This window comes from Rhinatrema bivittatum, chromosome 2 (assembly GCF_901001135.1).
Source record: "Rhinatrema bivittatum chromosome 2, aRhiBiv1.1, whole genome shotgun sequence".
Lineage (NCBI taxonomy): Eukaryota > Metazoa > Chordata > Amphibia > Gymnophiona > Rhinatrematidae > Rhinatrema > Rhinatrema bivittatum.
In genome coordinates this window covers 151,454,687-151,470,841 of record NC_042616.1, presented here as the reverse complement: position 1 = coordinate 151,470,841, position 16,155 = coordinate 151,454,687, and the positions used below count along the sequence as shown (strand labels likewise).

General features: G+C 42.0%; 1 protein-coding gene across 1 annotated transcript in view; it reads left to right on the top strand.

The window, feature by feature from the left end:
- Nucleotides 1-16,155, top strand: part of MALRD1 (MAM and LDL receptor class A domain containing 1) — a 954,719-nt gene that overhangs the window by 126,661 nt on the left and 811,903 nt on the right. The window contains exons 12-13 of the mRNA XM_029587045.1: nucleotides 6,658-6,764; nucleotides 9,025-9,198. Of these exons, the coding sequence (XP_029442905.1) occupies nucleotides 6,658-6,764; nucleotides 9,025-9,198 (281 nt within the window). The remainder of the gene's footprint in view (nucleotides 1-6,657; nucleotides 6,765-9,024; nucleotides 9,199-16,155) is intronic.

Sequence of the window (16,155 nt, the reverse complement as noted above, 5' to 3'; positions counted from 1 at the left end):
AGGTCCTTGGTGAGGCCTCACCTGGAGTACTGTGTTCAGTTCTGGAGACCGTATCTTCAAAAAGACAAAGACAAGATGGAGGCGGTACAGAGAAGGGCGACCAGGAAGGTGGAGGATCTTCATCGGATGACGTACGAGGAGAGATTGAAGAATCTAAATATGATACAGACTTTCAGATACTTGAAAGGTGTTAATGATCCAAAGACAACGACAAACCTTTTCGTAGGAAAAAAATCAGCAGAACCAGGGGTCACGATTTGAAGCTCCAGGGAGGAAGATTCAGAACCAATGTCAGGAAGTATTTCTTCACGGAGAGGGTGGTGGATGCCTGGAATGCCCTTCCGGAGGATGTGGTGAAGACCAGAACTGTGAAGGACTTCAAAGGGGCGTGGGATAAACACTGTGGATCCATAAAGTCAAGAGGCCGCCAATGAAGAGTGGGTGACTCGCCAGAATGATGGCTACTGCCTGGAGACAATACCCTTATTAAATAAACATACACATGCTTACTGTGACTCCAACATCGCTCTAAGCCTCAACAGCAAGAGGAAATGTGGAAAAAAGGATTCACACTCACAAAGAGGGGAGTAGCTGGCTTGTTACGGCGGTTACTACCCCAAATCAAATAAGCCTGATACTTCACTTTCAATGCATATACAGCATAGTTCTCTGCTTCAACGGCAGGGGAGAAGAAAAACTGATACTTCACACATCCAGCAGAGCTCTCTGTTTCAACGGCAGGGGAGAAGAAAAGAGGGTTCACACTCACAAAGCGGGGAGTAGCTGGCTTGTTACGGCGGTTACTACCCCAAACCAAATGTGCCTGATACTTCACTTTCGATCCATATCCAGCATGGCTCTCTGCTTCAACAGCATGGGAGAAGACTGATACTTCACGCATATCCAGCATAGCTCCCTGCTTCAACGGCAGGGGAGAAAAAAAGAAAACTGATACTTCACGCATATCCAGCATAGCTCCCTGCTTCAACAGCAGGGGAGAAGAAAAACAACCAATAAGGGCTGTATAACATAGTCTGGGTAAAACAAATAAGCATGGGTGCAGCTTGCTTATTGCGGCGGCTACTACCCCTAACTAATCAAGCTAGATATTTCACTTGGATGCAGCTCCATCACTGCTCTCTACATTATAGGTGGGGGTGGAAGGGAAATAGAACCAAGAGCTAAGAGAAACAGATAAGTATGAGAGAAAAAATGTGTGAGGCTTGCTGGGCAGACTGGATGGGCCGTTTGGTCTTCTTCTGCCGTCGTTTCTATGTTTCTATGACCCAAGGGTCCATCAAGCCCAGCATCCTGTTTCCAACAGTGGCCAATCCAGGCCATAAGAACATTGCCCAAATCTCATCTATGAGTGAGCTTCCTTACTCCGAAGGCCATCAAATCTTCACAAGAGACCACTGTTCTGTTCGTACGTCTCATGTTGAATGTGAAAGTGGCCCCAACCCCCTACGCTCATACCTAATCCCCACCTCGAGTTACTAGGTGGGCCTCCCATAGGGATACAAATACCTGTCTAGGGAGTAGACATTATAGCAAGTCTCTCTCTCTCTCTCTCTCTCTCTCTCTCTCTCTCTCTCTCTCTCTCTCTCTCTCTCTCTCTCATGCCCCTTAATGTGATATTGGTAACTGAGGCCCTTAGAGCAGTGCAACTTTGTGCTTTTTTTCTGACTGAATGTTGGACAAAGAAGCCATTTCTCTTTCTGATTCAAACAAGAAACTCTGATAGACCAAACTGTCTCCCTTGGGTTCACTACTCCCTGACTGATGTCAACAAGGAAATTTAATGTCCTGATTCACCCTCTCCAGAACCTCTTTCTCGTTCCCCTCCCCTGTCTATCTCTTCTGATATCTGCAAAAGGGAAGTAGCCGGACAGGAGTGACCTTAGGCACTGCTTTGCCCAGCATGTGTATATCAACAAACACAAAATCCTTATTTTCATGCTCATTGTTCTCATGACTTATGCTTTTTAGTACACTGGGCTTTTAATTCAGGCATCATTAGTAGCCCAGTTGAAGTCTGTGTCTTAACCTGCAGTAGTAGCTAATTTTATTTTATTTTTTTATTTTTTTCCATTTTTTACTTATCCATTTTCAAATTAACAATCAACATTCCACATGAATAAGAAATACTAAATACAGAACACATTAAAAATGTAAAGACATTAAGTGAAAAAAGAAAGAAAATCATGCCTAATAAAATTGGCCATATGCTAGGAGAAATACTCCAGCTGTTGTAACTTTATCAAGAAGAACATTTACCAATTGTTATGGGTAATAAAACATATATCTAACTTGTTGCAAATTAACAGTACATTTACAAGGAAAATGTACTTGGAAACTAAACCTAGGACTCTCTCTTTTTTTGACCAAAATTTTTTTCTATGCTGCTCGATCTCTTTTACCACATCAGGGAACAAGGGAACAATGAGACTTTATGAGCTCAAAATTGAACATGACGAATTTGAAAAAAGAAAAGATGCAAATATCCATTGCTTATATTCTACCAAAAGAGTAGCACTATTTTGTACTGCTGAATCAGATGGTTCCAAAAATTGTGATAAATCAATGGAAGTTGGTGCAATATTTACATCAGAATTAGATGTTGACGGATTAGGAGCAGGTAAATAATACATTTTGTTAATACTAGGAATTATCTGGTTAATTTTAAAACTGCTATGTGTGCCGAAACCAGGAGATATGTATGTGAGTCCACGTGGTGCATGCCGCACTGATTTTAAAACTTGCAAGGGTACGTGCGTATCTCCCACTAGGCACACAAATCGTAAAAAACAAAAAAGGGGTGGGGCGTGGGCAGGATCTGGGCTGGGCATGGGTGAGCCCAGTCTGTAAAATAAAATCAGCACATAAATATTTATGCGCACAAGCGCGCAACAGGGTCCCCTACCGCTATGGACAGCATGTATGCCATGCAACAAAAAAGAATAAGCTAGTCAGTGGGGTTTTAAGGGTCAGGGCTAATAGGGTAAAAGGGAGACAAGTTAGCTAGGATATGTGTGCCCACGCATGTGTCTTAAGATTCACCTCTAAATCCTTAGACACCTTAAGAAAATCTACATAGGACTTTTTAAACATATTCATTGCAGTAGATATTGAATATCCAGAGAAAATCAAAAATCTTAATTTCTTTCTTCTATTATAATTTCCAATGTTCTCAATCTTATGATGCAAATTTACAGAATCTCTAAAGCTGCATTAGAACCTTGTAAAGAGGAACAATTCTCCTTAATAGTAACCAGCTGCTCATTATGATCTTTGATAACATGTGAATTCTCCTGAGCTTGAGATGATACCCTTCCATATTAGTCAATTCTGCATCAATTTTGTATAAGAGCGCTCTCCAGCTTAGAGGTAGTTCTCCATAACATATTGTTGGTGATAATCTCTAGAGATGTGAATCGGAACCTGAATCGGTTCTGATTCTGGTTCTGATTCACATTGTGTTTTTTTTTTTGTCCGGCCCGATCGGATATTTTTTTATCGGCTGCGCCCGAGCCGATAAACAAAAAACCCACCCCGACCCTTTAAAACTAATCCCTTAGCTTCCCCCACCCTCCCGACCCCCCCAAAAACATTTTACAGGTTCCTGGTGGTCCAGTGGGAGTCCCGGGAGCGATCTCCCGCTCTCGGGCCATCGGCTGCCACTAATAAAAATGGCGCCGATGGCCTTTGCCCTTGCCATGTGACAGGGTATCCGTGCCATTGGCCAGCCCCTGTCACATGGTAGGAGCACTGGATAGCCCGCGTCATTTTTAAAGATGGTGCTGGCCATCCAGTGCTCCCTCCATGTGACAGGGACCGGCCAATGGCACGGATACCCTGTCACATTGTAAGGGCAAAGGGCCATCGGCACCATTTTGATTAGTGGCAGCCGACGGCCTGGGAGATCGCTCCCAGGACACCCAATGGACCACCAGGTACCTGTAAAAAGTTTTTTGGGGGTCAGGAGGGTGGGGGAAGCTAAGGGATTAGTTTTAAAGGGTCGGGGTGGGTTTAGGGGTTATTTTTGTGTGCCGTTTTTCCCGCCCTTCCTCAAAATGATAAGAGAACCCCCATGAACAATTCGTGGGGTTTTCCTATCGGTTTCGGGGAGCCCCCAACTTCTGCCAATTTTGAAAATATCATACGATATTTTCAATCGTCAGAAGTCCAATTGAAAATATCGTACGATATTTTCAATCGTCAGAAGCCCGATTCACATCCCTAATAATCTCTGGTGTCCCAACTTGAGAATTAATAGGAATATTTGAAACAGTGGGAGGTATTCGTAATACTGGCATACCTTGTGAGTGTTGCGACCGTCACTTCCTGACGGCTTCACTCTGCCTACCTTTCCTTTTCTGTGGCTCCTCCTGCTCTTCACGGATGCCTGGCTGCCACGGCGTCCGCCTGCCATCCTCTCCGGCGTCCCCGGACCGGTTTGGGCGCTGCCTCCCACCATGTTCTACAGGTACCTTAGGGCGTGCGACGCGCGGCCCTCATTCTTATTTCCTCATTGGCGTGTTCCTCATTGGCGTCCCCCTGTGATGACATCACGCTGCCCAGATATTTAAGCCTACACTTTATTGCTAGCCATTGAATTAGCAAGGGGTTTTCTTATGGATGGGATTCACACTCCGTACCCAGCTACTCTGCCTCCAACTTCCATTGGACTCTTCTGCTAATGGGGTACCCCGCTCCTTGGGGGCCTCTTTTGCTTCTTTCAGGTCACTATTAGGTATCTGGTACTTGCTCCTCGAGGGCCCATGTTCCCTGACTCGCTGCCTGCATCTATCTCCTCTTCTACTTGGAAGAATTTGCTACAGACACCATCAGTGAGTACTACTACCATCCACTCCTCAGAGCTGTCTCCCCGGAACCAGGCACTCGCTCCTCGAGGGCCTGCTTCTGTTCCAGCACCAGTGCCATCTCCTACGTGGAACCGCTGTGTGAGTACTTTGCCAACGAGTCTCCCTGCTTCCAGAGATTTGGTACTCACTCCTTGAGGGCCAGCTCTCCCTATCTCGGGGCTTCTCCATATTTGGGACTCTGTGAATGTTCCATTGTACTCATTCTCTCAGTTTTCTCCACTACACCACTGCTGCCAGAGGAACCACTGTTCCAGCACCTGGGGCATACTAGTCCAGCCGGGCTACATCTTCTACTCACTACTGCCACCTCTGGTGGCTTCTCAAACTGTCTAAATAAAGATAAATCTGTGTTTGTGTGTCCAAGAGTTGAGCCTGACCTGAGGCCCCTCTCGGGACTTCCCCCTGTGGGTGTGGTCAGCTGCCACAGTGTCCAAGGGTCCACCCAAACCTCACAAATTATAACAGTGAGAAGAGAGTTCTGGCCAAAATGGGTGTAAAGGAAGCCTCACTGACACTCTGAGCCCCATTCTCTGCTCTCCCTTTGGGTAATGTCAACTCTAGAAGAGCCCTTGGACCGAAACAGTGGTGGAATCAAGTACAGAGAGAGAATCACCAAGCATTTTCTCTGAGGCTTGAGATGGAAATTGAAATTACTCATGGGTAGGTTGTAGAAGGGAAGAGGGAGTAGCTAATTTGGATGGGAAAGCTTTACCATACCTTTTCTCTTCTTCCCAATTTGAGAGGCAAATCAAGAAGAAACGCTGAGAGATTCCAAAAAGGGCTCAAAGGAGTGCGTCCCTTTGGCGCACTGATGGTGGCTTGCTACTGCTCGCCTGGTTTTAAACTCCTGCAGGCGACCTCACAGCAGGGCTTGGTGACTGAGAAGGTGATTGATGGTATTCCCAGTGAAATCTCTCGGTCTTCCGAATACTGCTTGCCTAGTTTAAAACTCCTGTGGGAATCTCACAGCAGAACTAGGTGACTGAGTCAGTGTCTGATGGTACTCCTTGTGGAATCTCTGTCGTCCCGGATACTGCCGCTGCTTGCCTGGTTTTAAATTCCTGCGGGGACCTCACAGCAGGGCTAGGTTACTGAGTCAGTGCCTGATGGTACTCCTGGTGGAGTCTCTCGGTTCTCCCGGTAGTGGACAATTTTAATGCGGCTTGGTACATAGGCCTTTTAGTGTCAAATAGCACCATTGTCTCCTTTCTTCTTTTTCACCTCAATCCCAACATGTGTAAGAGTTGCCGAACCCTCTCTGCTAACTTCATTCTTCTTTTCCTCTTCCCCAACAAGCAAACTCAGAACCAGCATCAGACTTAGAGCATCAGACCAAACTGATTTTGAATCCTGTCATCCCTCATAGATTATTAGTGCAGAAAGGCAAAGTAGTTAATTTGTTATGGTCCTTCAGACTGGATATTAAATCAAGCCTTTCTACTGACAGAGACATGTCAAATATCAAATGACGTCTTAACTTTTTATTAAATTATAGTTGTTTGTTCTCTTTTCTTTTTTAGCTCATTTTATTTGTGACTTTGCCATGATGGCAGTCCTCATGATGCAGGATTCATTGGAATTTTGTGGGGATGGTTGGCAGATTCATCTTAAATGTGAACTTAATCCTGCTTTTTAAGAACCGCTAAACAAAAACTTTGGAATGCTTTTTATGTCACTTCAGCTTTTGAAATGTCTGGCAATGCACTCTTGTATGTATACATAATAATATTCATAATAAATACAAGTAAATTCTGACTGAAATTTTTTTCAGGATCGTTTATATATTTTAATGGATCATTGCAACCAGATGAACAGCTCAAATCTTATCTTAGCTGTCCTTCTCTTATAAAACCATCAGCTGAATCTGCTCTTTGTCAGGTAAAATTGAATTCATTGTTAAGTGATTTTCCATTTTTTTTGTTCTGTCTTAGATCATTATCTTTATAAATGACTATTTAAAAAAAATTCTACTGCTGTAACAAACTATAGGACAACATCATGAAAATGATTGCTCTTAAATCCAGCCAGAATGCCTTGTTTTGTTTTCATGATGTACAAATTGCACAAAACGCAACCTGAATATGTACGCTTGTTGAAACTCAATTTGATACCTATAATTATATGGGAATTCTTTCCCTGTGGGTTCTTCCCGATGCAGCCCCTATAGCGAAACACGACTGTGTCAGGGCACTGCATCTTCCTGTGAAATTGTCTTGACCTTTGAAATAAATACAACTTTTTGAAGATTGAACTGGATTTACTTTTGCTTATTTGGAAAAAGCTTGATTTTTGGGTCTCACATTTTCAGTTCTTATATATGTTCCCCTATGTGACCACATTTACTCCACACTTACTGTTTGCTATTAGTTGGTTCTCACCATCTGTGTGACATTTCCTTTTCTGGGCAATAAGTTCTGCTACTAAATAACTTGCTTCCTTAGTCTTTTCTCTGACTGTGACTTTTTTAACAAAAGCTTTACTCTGTTTTGAGTAAAGCTGCTTAAATATCCATTTAAAATGATCAGCACTTTTGCTTTGTAGATAAGCATCTTTTTTTCAATTTTGCTGGAGCCATTGCTACATTTGTAAATTGTTTGCCACAGTCAAGGCACAATGGAATAGGACAACTTGGATAACCAGTCCATGTAAAACTCATTGATAAATAACTTTCCTTGTAAAGTCGGACTTTTATTGTGTTAGTTGTTGCACTAGTGCAGTGAAATGACTCAGAAGATTGTAATTCTTTATCACTAACCTTATCAGTATTGTCATAGCCCTAGGTCTAGAATTCTCCTCTTCTACTTCACACCTTCTGTTCAAAAATCACCACATTGGGCCATCAGACATGTTTGTAAAATACAAATGCTAATAAAATAAAAAACAGAACGGCATAAAAAATAGCTAAATGAGAAAATTGTAGAAAATTAAAAAATTTCACAATATGATTCACTTCCAGCTTACACAATCCAAGTTTTACAACATTTACAGCCGCAAAGCAGCAGGCTGGCAGCTAAGTTGCGCCATGTAAAAATTCCCACCACTGCGAGTGCTAGCAATGCGAGGCACATGAAGTTCAAAAAAATGATGGTTTTTTTTTTTTCAGTCATGATCTCTTTCAGAATCCCTAGTGACCTCTTGCTGAAGCCCAGGGTTCTGTGGAACCCCAGTTGAGAAAGGCTGCTCTAAATACTGAAGTTGTGTTTTACCAAAGTTTCTCTCCCATTCAGTCTATGGGAAAAAAGCCTAATAAACCAGTTGCTTATCAAAATGTGCTAAGGCACTTTTGCATGTGAAAAGCCCTGTTAATGCATGTGATAGCACTGTATTGTGTGATGCAAATTAGGAGGAGTTAGGGATTGCCTGTCTGTGAAGAGTTATTGCATAGGCTTAATGCTGATTTTAATTGAATTGGGGGGAGAGAGAGAGAGAGAGAGAGAGAGAGAGAGAGAGAGAGAGAGAGAGAGAGGCTGGCTGTAATGTTATCTCCCTAGATAGGTATTTGTATCCCTATGGTAGGCCCACCTAGTAACTCGAGGTGAGGTTTAGATATTAGTGTAGAGGGTTAGGGGCCACTTTGACATTCAAAGTGAGGTGTACGAACAGAACAGTGGTCTCTTGTGAGGATTTGATGAACTTTGGAGTGAGAAAACTCAATCCAAGATGAGATTTGTTCAATGTTCTCTCAATCTAGCTTGATGGACTCTCTATCTGGGTAACATCAAGCTAGGTGGAGAGAACATTGTACAAATCTCATTTTTGGGTGAGTTTCCTTACTCTGAAGGATATCAAATCATTACAAGAGTACACTGTTCTGTTCCTACGTCTCACTTTGAATGTAAAAGTGGCCCCTAACCCCCTACACTAATACCTAAACCTCACCTCGAGTTACTAGGTGGACCTACCATAGGGATACAAATACCTATCTAGGGCGGTAATATTAAGGCCAGTCTCTCTCTCTCTCTCCTATATCTCCCCAGTGGTTATATACAGGTTTGGCACCTATTGATAATGTTATTGCAATTTGCACTAACTTAGTGCACTCTGATAAATCTAGGCCTTAGTTTTATAATTATATTGTTAAAATGAAAAAAACAATTATGCATATTTAATTATTTTTATTAAAACCTGTTTGTCATAGGTAATATTTTGGTATCGGTTATCCAAGGATTCCCAACTCTCTGTCTTTACAAGGACAGCTATTAAAGAGGATTTGCAAACACAAAGTGACATAAGAGGACCATCTAAATCTGACTGGACAAAAGCCAACATTTTTGTCGAAACTGATATTGGGAAGACTCAGAGACCTTTCCAGGTAAGATACTAGAAATAAAGAAGGTTTTGTCAAATTATGGATTTACCCTGATGTCACTAAAGTAACTTGACTTCGTAGGAAAAGATTTCTTTCAATGTGTGCCGAGGTATTATTAAGGGGGGCTCAATTTATTTTGTTGTATCCTTGTAAATGTATTAAACATCATAATGATAATTATGTTTGGTTTTTTTTGAACCGTCACAACTTTGAACGTTTCTAGACTCGCACACCTAATATCACTCAGGAAGATCGGCCATATATTCAATGTTGGCATTTGATTTCTCTCTGTTTCTTATTCTTATTTTTCATTGTATAGCACTCTTTCTTTGATTCCCCCCTTTTCCTTTACAGATGAGGAATACACAGGGTTTTTTTTCCTTTTTCTTTTTTATAAGTTTCTCTTATGCCATCTGTGTATTTCTAGTTTACTGTACAATGATTTCTTGTGATTTTTTGAAATGCAGGTAAAAAGAAAATAAAAAATAAAAAAGAAGAATGCTGTTGTCAGCCCAGTTACTCAGTGGCAGTGCTGTGTTTTACTAAGCAGAGGACCTGGGTTTGATTCCTGAGTCAGGATTTCTATTCCCCCAGGCTAGCTGGGGCTGGGGCTGGAGATGCTGAAGAGACTCTTTGATAGCCTCTGACAGAGAGATTGAGTACCAGACATTAGGGATGTACAGAGGCAATATTTTCCTTTCGATTCATGTATTCATTTCATAGGTTACTTCCATTCATTTGGCTCATTTCAAACCAAAATTATTATTTTTTTTGTTTATTTGTTCCATTTGTTTTTTGTTTTCCATTAAAGTCAATGGGGGAAGCAATATAGCCTATCATGAGTGCCAAAATTGGGGTTTTCTAATCAATTGGAATGAAACTTGTGGGTAAACATCCTCAGAAGGAGCAAGAGAACTATAAGGCAAGAAGTCTGTAGTAAAGTGGCACCAAAAGTGGCATGAAGAGCCTAACAGGTCAATTTTAAAAGGAACACATGTGTGCCCATAAATGTGTATATTGGCACATGAGCAGAGAAATGCTGCTATTTTAAATTGTGCATGTAAGTACGTACACATCATTTAAAGTACCTCTCCTGCGCATATTTCGGCTAGGGCTTTAGCAGCTTGTATGCACATGTGCAGGTGGATTTAAAATATGCTCACTTGAGGGAAAAAACAGTTTTCCAGATTGTCCACCAGTTTTCCCAGTTCATATCGTGGTCTTCAAGACCCCTCTGGTTCTTCATCCTGCAAGCCCCCCACTTGACCTTGAACCCTCATGCTCTGCTAAATGCTCATCAGGACCAGATGAAAAGTTACGCAGATAATAAGTCAATGTGTGCCATGGCCACCATTTAAAAAATGCAAATTTATGCATGCAAATCTTGGCTCCACCCTGGCTCATGTCCCACCCATGTCCTGCCCTTTCCCTCCTCCTTTTTGACGTGTGCACAGGTATATACATCTGCACTTCATGACTTCTTAGAATATGCATTGCTCATGCGAGGCCTGCATGCATGCATATGTAGCCATTTTTGTGTGAGCAACACTTTTAAAATCGACCCATAAGGCATCATAAAGGGAAAAAAGGGTACCAACAGCCGCAGGAATTCTGCAGGACCCCGTGAGAAAAGCAAAGCAGCAGCAATATTGGAATGAATACACCAAGGCTTTAAAAGAGAGCATCAACAACAGTGGCATGAATCCCTGAAGGCAGAACAAGAGGGGCAATGTGGCACCAAAAGTGCCATGAACATCTTCAGGCACCATGAAGGGGAGTGAAGTGGCAAAGGTGGCAAGGAAAACTCTAAGGCATTGATAGTGGAACAAAGCTGCACAAAGAGTGGCATGAAGATCTTTAGACATGAGAGGTGCAAAGCAGCCACCCACAGTGGCAAAAATACCCCAAAGTGTAGAGTCTGGGGTATGGCAGCAAATCAAAGTGGCAACAAGACTCATAAGCTATAGAGTCTGGGGTACTGCAGTAAGTCTGAGTGGCAGCAAGACTCCCAAGGTGGTACATAAGGATTAAAGCAGTAAGTCAGAGAGGCAGCATGACCTCCAAGGTGTAGAGTCTTGGGTATGGCAAGTAAGGCTGAGTGGCAGCAAGACCCCCAAGTGTAGCATCAGGAGCAGGGCAGCTAGCCAAAGTGACAGCAAGACACACAGTCCTCTGCTCCTGACATTCCCTCCTCTCCCCTTTGCTTGCGGTGGCATAATGTAATTAAAAGTGGCTACTGTTTTTTAAATGTCAAAATATACTTTATTGATATTATGCCATTCACCAGTACCACTGTGATACTGACTGAGTTTCTGTCTCTCACACACAATCAAGTTGATAGACTAAGTTCATTTCAGTGCTTAGCAAGCACAGTTTCAACTTGCCAAGCAGAGTTAGCAGCTTACTGGTGGCACAAACTAAGTCTCTGTTTGGCTAGTGGTTAGCGCTCTCCCTCACAATATATGCAAAATATCTCTCTCTCATACACCATACATACATACATACATACATACATACACAGTGTATGTGTGTGCGTGCTGTAGATTAACTTCTTCAGCACACACACACAAAAAGGCTGTGACAAAAAAGATACTGGCAAGGTCAGTCAAGCAGCACACACTGTGCAGTTAGAGACCAAAAAATCACTATCATTGATGTTTGTTTTTTCACTGGCACTGTCCCTTGCCTTGCTTCAATAAACAGTCTCTCCATACCCCAGACTCTACAAAAGCAATATGTGGTGATGGAACCCACTAGGGAGAAGCAATATTTGACCTAGTGTTTACAAATGTGGATAATGTCTCTATTGTCCGGGTAGGTGATTGTGACAGTATGGTTTGATATAGCAACCAGAAGGGAGAGAAGTCATGCAAAGATCCAAGGTTTAAATTTTACAAAATAGACTGGGTTAAAATGGGTGAGGTGAAACAACAGTGGGCCAAATTAAAAGAAGTTACTACAAAGGCAATAGATCTTTATGTAAGAAAAATAAACCAATCTGGTTCTCAAAGGAGGTGGCTAAAATAATAAAGGCAAAAAGATCAGTTCAAGAAATACAAGGGATCCCAAAAAGAGGAGCATGAGGTAAATATCTTTTGATGGAGATGAGGAGAGAAATCAGAAAAACAAAATGTCCAGCAGAAGAAAGGATCACCAAAGAGGTAAAGTAAGGTGACTAAACAGTTTTCAGACATATCAGGGAAAGGAGGAAGGCCAGAGGTGGTATTATAAAATAGAAAGGAGACAAGGAGCAATGTGTGGAGAAAGATAAAGAAATAGAAGAAATATTAAACAAATTCTTCAGTTTGGTGTTCACTAAATAAGACCTTGGAGAAGGAGCTCTGCTGCTTGATAAGAGCATGGATGAGAGTGAGGTAGATGCAATTCCATTTACAGAAGAAAATGTATGGGAAGTACTAGGAAATCTGAAAATGGACAAGGCCATAGCACCAGAATAGGTACATCCAAGGATACTAAGGGAGCACAGAGATGTGCTGGTAGGTCTACTGAAAGACTTGTTCAACAGATCACTGGAAACAGGAGTGGTGCTGCAAGATTGGCAAAGAGTGGTTGTGGTCCCACTTCACAAATGCGGTAGCAGAGGTGAGGCTAGAAACTTCAAGCTGGTTAGCCTTACCTCTGTGGTAGGAAAATTAATGGAGACTCTGCTGAAGGAAAGGATAGTGAACTATCTACAATCTGGCGGTTGCTGGATCCGAGGCAACATGGTTTCATGAAATGAAGATCCTGGCAAACAGATCTGATTGATTTTTTGATTGGGTGACTAGAGAATTAGATCAAGAAAGAGCAGATGGCATGGTTCACTTGGATTTTAGCAAAGCTTTTGATTTAGTCCCTCATAGGACGTTCATGAATAAAATAAGGAGCCTGGTAGTGGGTGTCAAGGTTGTGGAATGGATTACAAATTGGTTAACCGACAGGTGACAGCATGTAATAGTACATGGAACTTACTCTGAAGAGAGAATAGTGTTAAGTGGAGTGCCTTAAGGATCAGTTTTGAGACCAGTTTTGTTCAATATCTTCATGAGTGAAATTGCAGAGGGGTTAGGAAAAGTTTGTTTTTTTGCAGATGATACTAAAATCTGCAACAAAGTTGACACATCTAAAGGCATGGAGAGAATGAAGAGTAATTTAAGAAATCTTGAAGAGTGGTCGAAGGTTTGGCAGCTGGGATTCAATGCCAAGAAGTGCAGAACCATGCATTTGGGGTGCAGTTATCCAAAACAGCCATATGCGATGGGGAAGGGGGATACTAATGAGCATGGACCATAAAAGGGACCTTGGGGTGATAATGTCTGGAGATTTGAAGGCAATGAAGCAATGTGACAAGACAGTGGCTGAAGTCAGAGATGCTGAGCTGCATCGTGAGAGGCATAACCAGCGGGAAAAAGCAGGTAAGAATGCCCTTGTACAGGTCCTTTAGTGAGGCCTCACCTAGAGTACTGTGATCAGTTCTAGAGACCATATCTAAAAAAGGATAAAGTCAAGATGGAACTGTCCAAGGAAAGCCAACCAAAATGATATGGGGTCTGTATGGGAAGACCAATGAGAAGAAGATGAATGATCTTAATATGAATAATACCCTGGAGGAGAGAATGTGCAGTGAGATATGATACAGACCTTCAGATACCTGAAAGGTTTTAATGATGCATAAACATCAAACTTTTTCCATTGGAAAGAATACTATGGAAGTATTCTTTTAATAAAATAGCTATACTTTTGTGAGAGCTATTTGTTTGTTTATTTTTTTGATTTATTACCCATTTTTTCAAATACGAAAATCAATCAAGGTAGGGTACAACATATTAAGATGGTGCAATAATAGATCAGTAGTAGCATTTCACAATGGAAGAAGGTGCATAGAAATATACATTAGAATACATTGTACATAGACTAGAGTTTCTAGCTCTATTTACAATTCCTGTTTTGTTTTGTTTTTTAGCATTTAATACTTATCTTCATCATATGAGGTTAAGAAGTTATCAAGTGAGTTATGACTTGCTAAATAATCTGTCTTTAATTGTACTGAAAAACATGTACAACTGTTTTATGATACACTGTGGAGAAAGTTCTGCAGTTTATACTGACCTGTGAATGAATTTAATTAAAAGGGGGTGACATAAACCCACATTTCCAATGACATTTTCTCATAAATCCAGTCACATGACCTTTGTTTAATGCTATTTTAAAAAGCTTATCCATGACTCAGTATCATGAAAGAATACCTCTATATGTCACTTTATGTATAACACAAGCTGATAAGCCCGTTAAAACGGGCTACATTAAATTTTTTTTCAGTCCATTTTCGAACACAGCACCCTTCTACACTTTTTCTTCCTCACTCCCCCTTCCCCTCGTTCACTCACCCCCTTCTCCCCACTCAGTCTTACTCACCCTCTGTCTCCCACTGCCTCCCTCCCCTCACTCTCACCTCCCTCCCCTTCCCTCAGTCACTCCCCACCCTCTCTCAATCCCCTCTCCCTCAGCCTTCCTCCCCTCCCTTTTTCTCTGCTCCACAACTTCTTACCCTTCCACTTACTCACATCCCTCTGTCCTCTCACCTCCCCCTCATTCTCCCCCTCTTCCCCCTCATTCTCCCTCTCCCCCTCATTCTCCCTCTCCCCTCACTCCTCCCCACCTCTCCCACCCCCTACCTCCCCCCTCACTCCTCTCCACCTCTCCCACCCACCCACCCACCCCTCCCTCCCTCTCACTCTCTCCTCCCTCCCTCTCACTCTCTCCTTCCTCGCTACTGGCCGTCGCTCCTCGTCGCCGCTGCTTCCGCTCACCGCCGCCGCCGCTCCTTGTCACCGCCGCCGCTTCTCCTCGTCGCCGCCGCCACTCGACGCCGCCATGTTGATATCCAGCTGACGCTCGCTGAGACCGATGTACTTGCCCGCAGTAGAGCTGCTCTCTACTGCGCATTTGCGGCACGTCGGTCAAGCTTCGTTTATTAGGTTGATGTGTGTGCTGTTCTTCATAAATTTTGAAGTTATTGTTTCCTGGAATGTAATACCTGAAATGGTACCGAGTTGTACTGAAACATTTCACCATGGGGATAAGTCACACAAATTTGAGACTTAATCATATTTCCAGTGAAAAGTTATTTATCTAATCTTGTGATTAAAATTATTAAAATTATATTTTTTAAAAAAGAGAACATGGTCCAGAGGCCTTGCATTATCTTGGGAAAGTTGCACAAGCACACATTAGGCATCTTTTAAACCAGCTTAAGGTAAGATTTACATAATATTCATCACCTTCACTGCAATTCTCATGAGTTTTATTATCCCTTTACTGGTATGCAGAGTCTCTTGTCTGGGTAGAGAAAGCATAATTTAAGGGCAAAAATCCAAAAATGCTTGACACTATAGTGCCTCATTTTAATATGCCAAAAAACAAAACAAAACACTTTCACAGTCCTACTCCATAACAAGCAATGAGAGCAGAGAAAAATGGAAGTCAATAATTTGTAGTGGATAAAATACTTATCCAATATTTCCTGTCCAAAAAAACTCAGTCTGTCATGTGGGCCAACAAACATTACACTTCTAAAACCTCATTTGGGGAGTACCTCAGGGTTCTGTTCTTTCACTGATTCTCTTCAACATCTACATCTGTCTTATCTGCAACCTGATTCTATCCTTCAACACTGAATGTCACCTGTATGCAGATGAAATCCAGTTTTGCTTAAACTCGGATCTGACCAATCCTTTCCCATCACCAATCTTAATCATTTTCTACAGACTACAATTGGATACTGACTGAAACCAGGATTAAATTCAGAATCCTTTGCTTCATGAACAAACAGGCCCGTGAGAATCTCACCCATTTACTTGCCTTCAACACCTCAGTTAGAGAGCTACAATCCTTACAAAAGACCCTTCTTTCCTCCCCATCCCTGACTTCAGACAAATTGAACTACACATGACTAAAAGA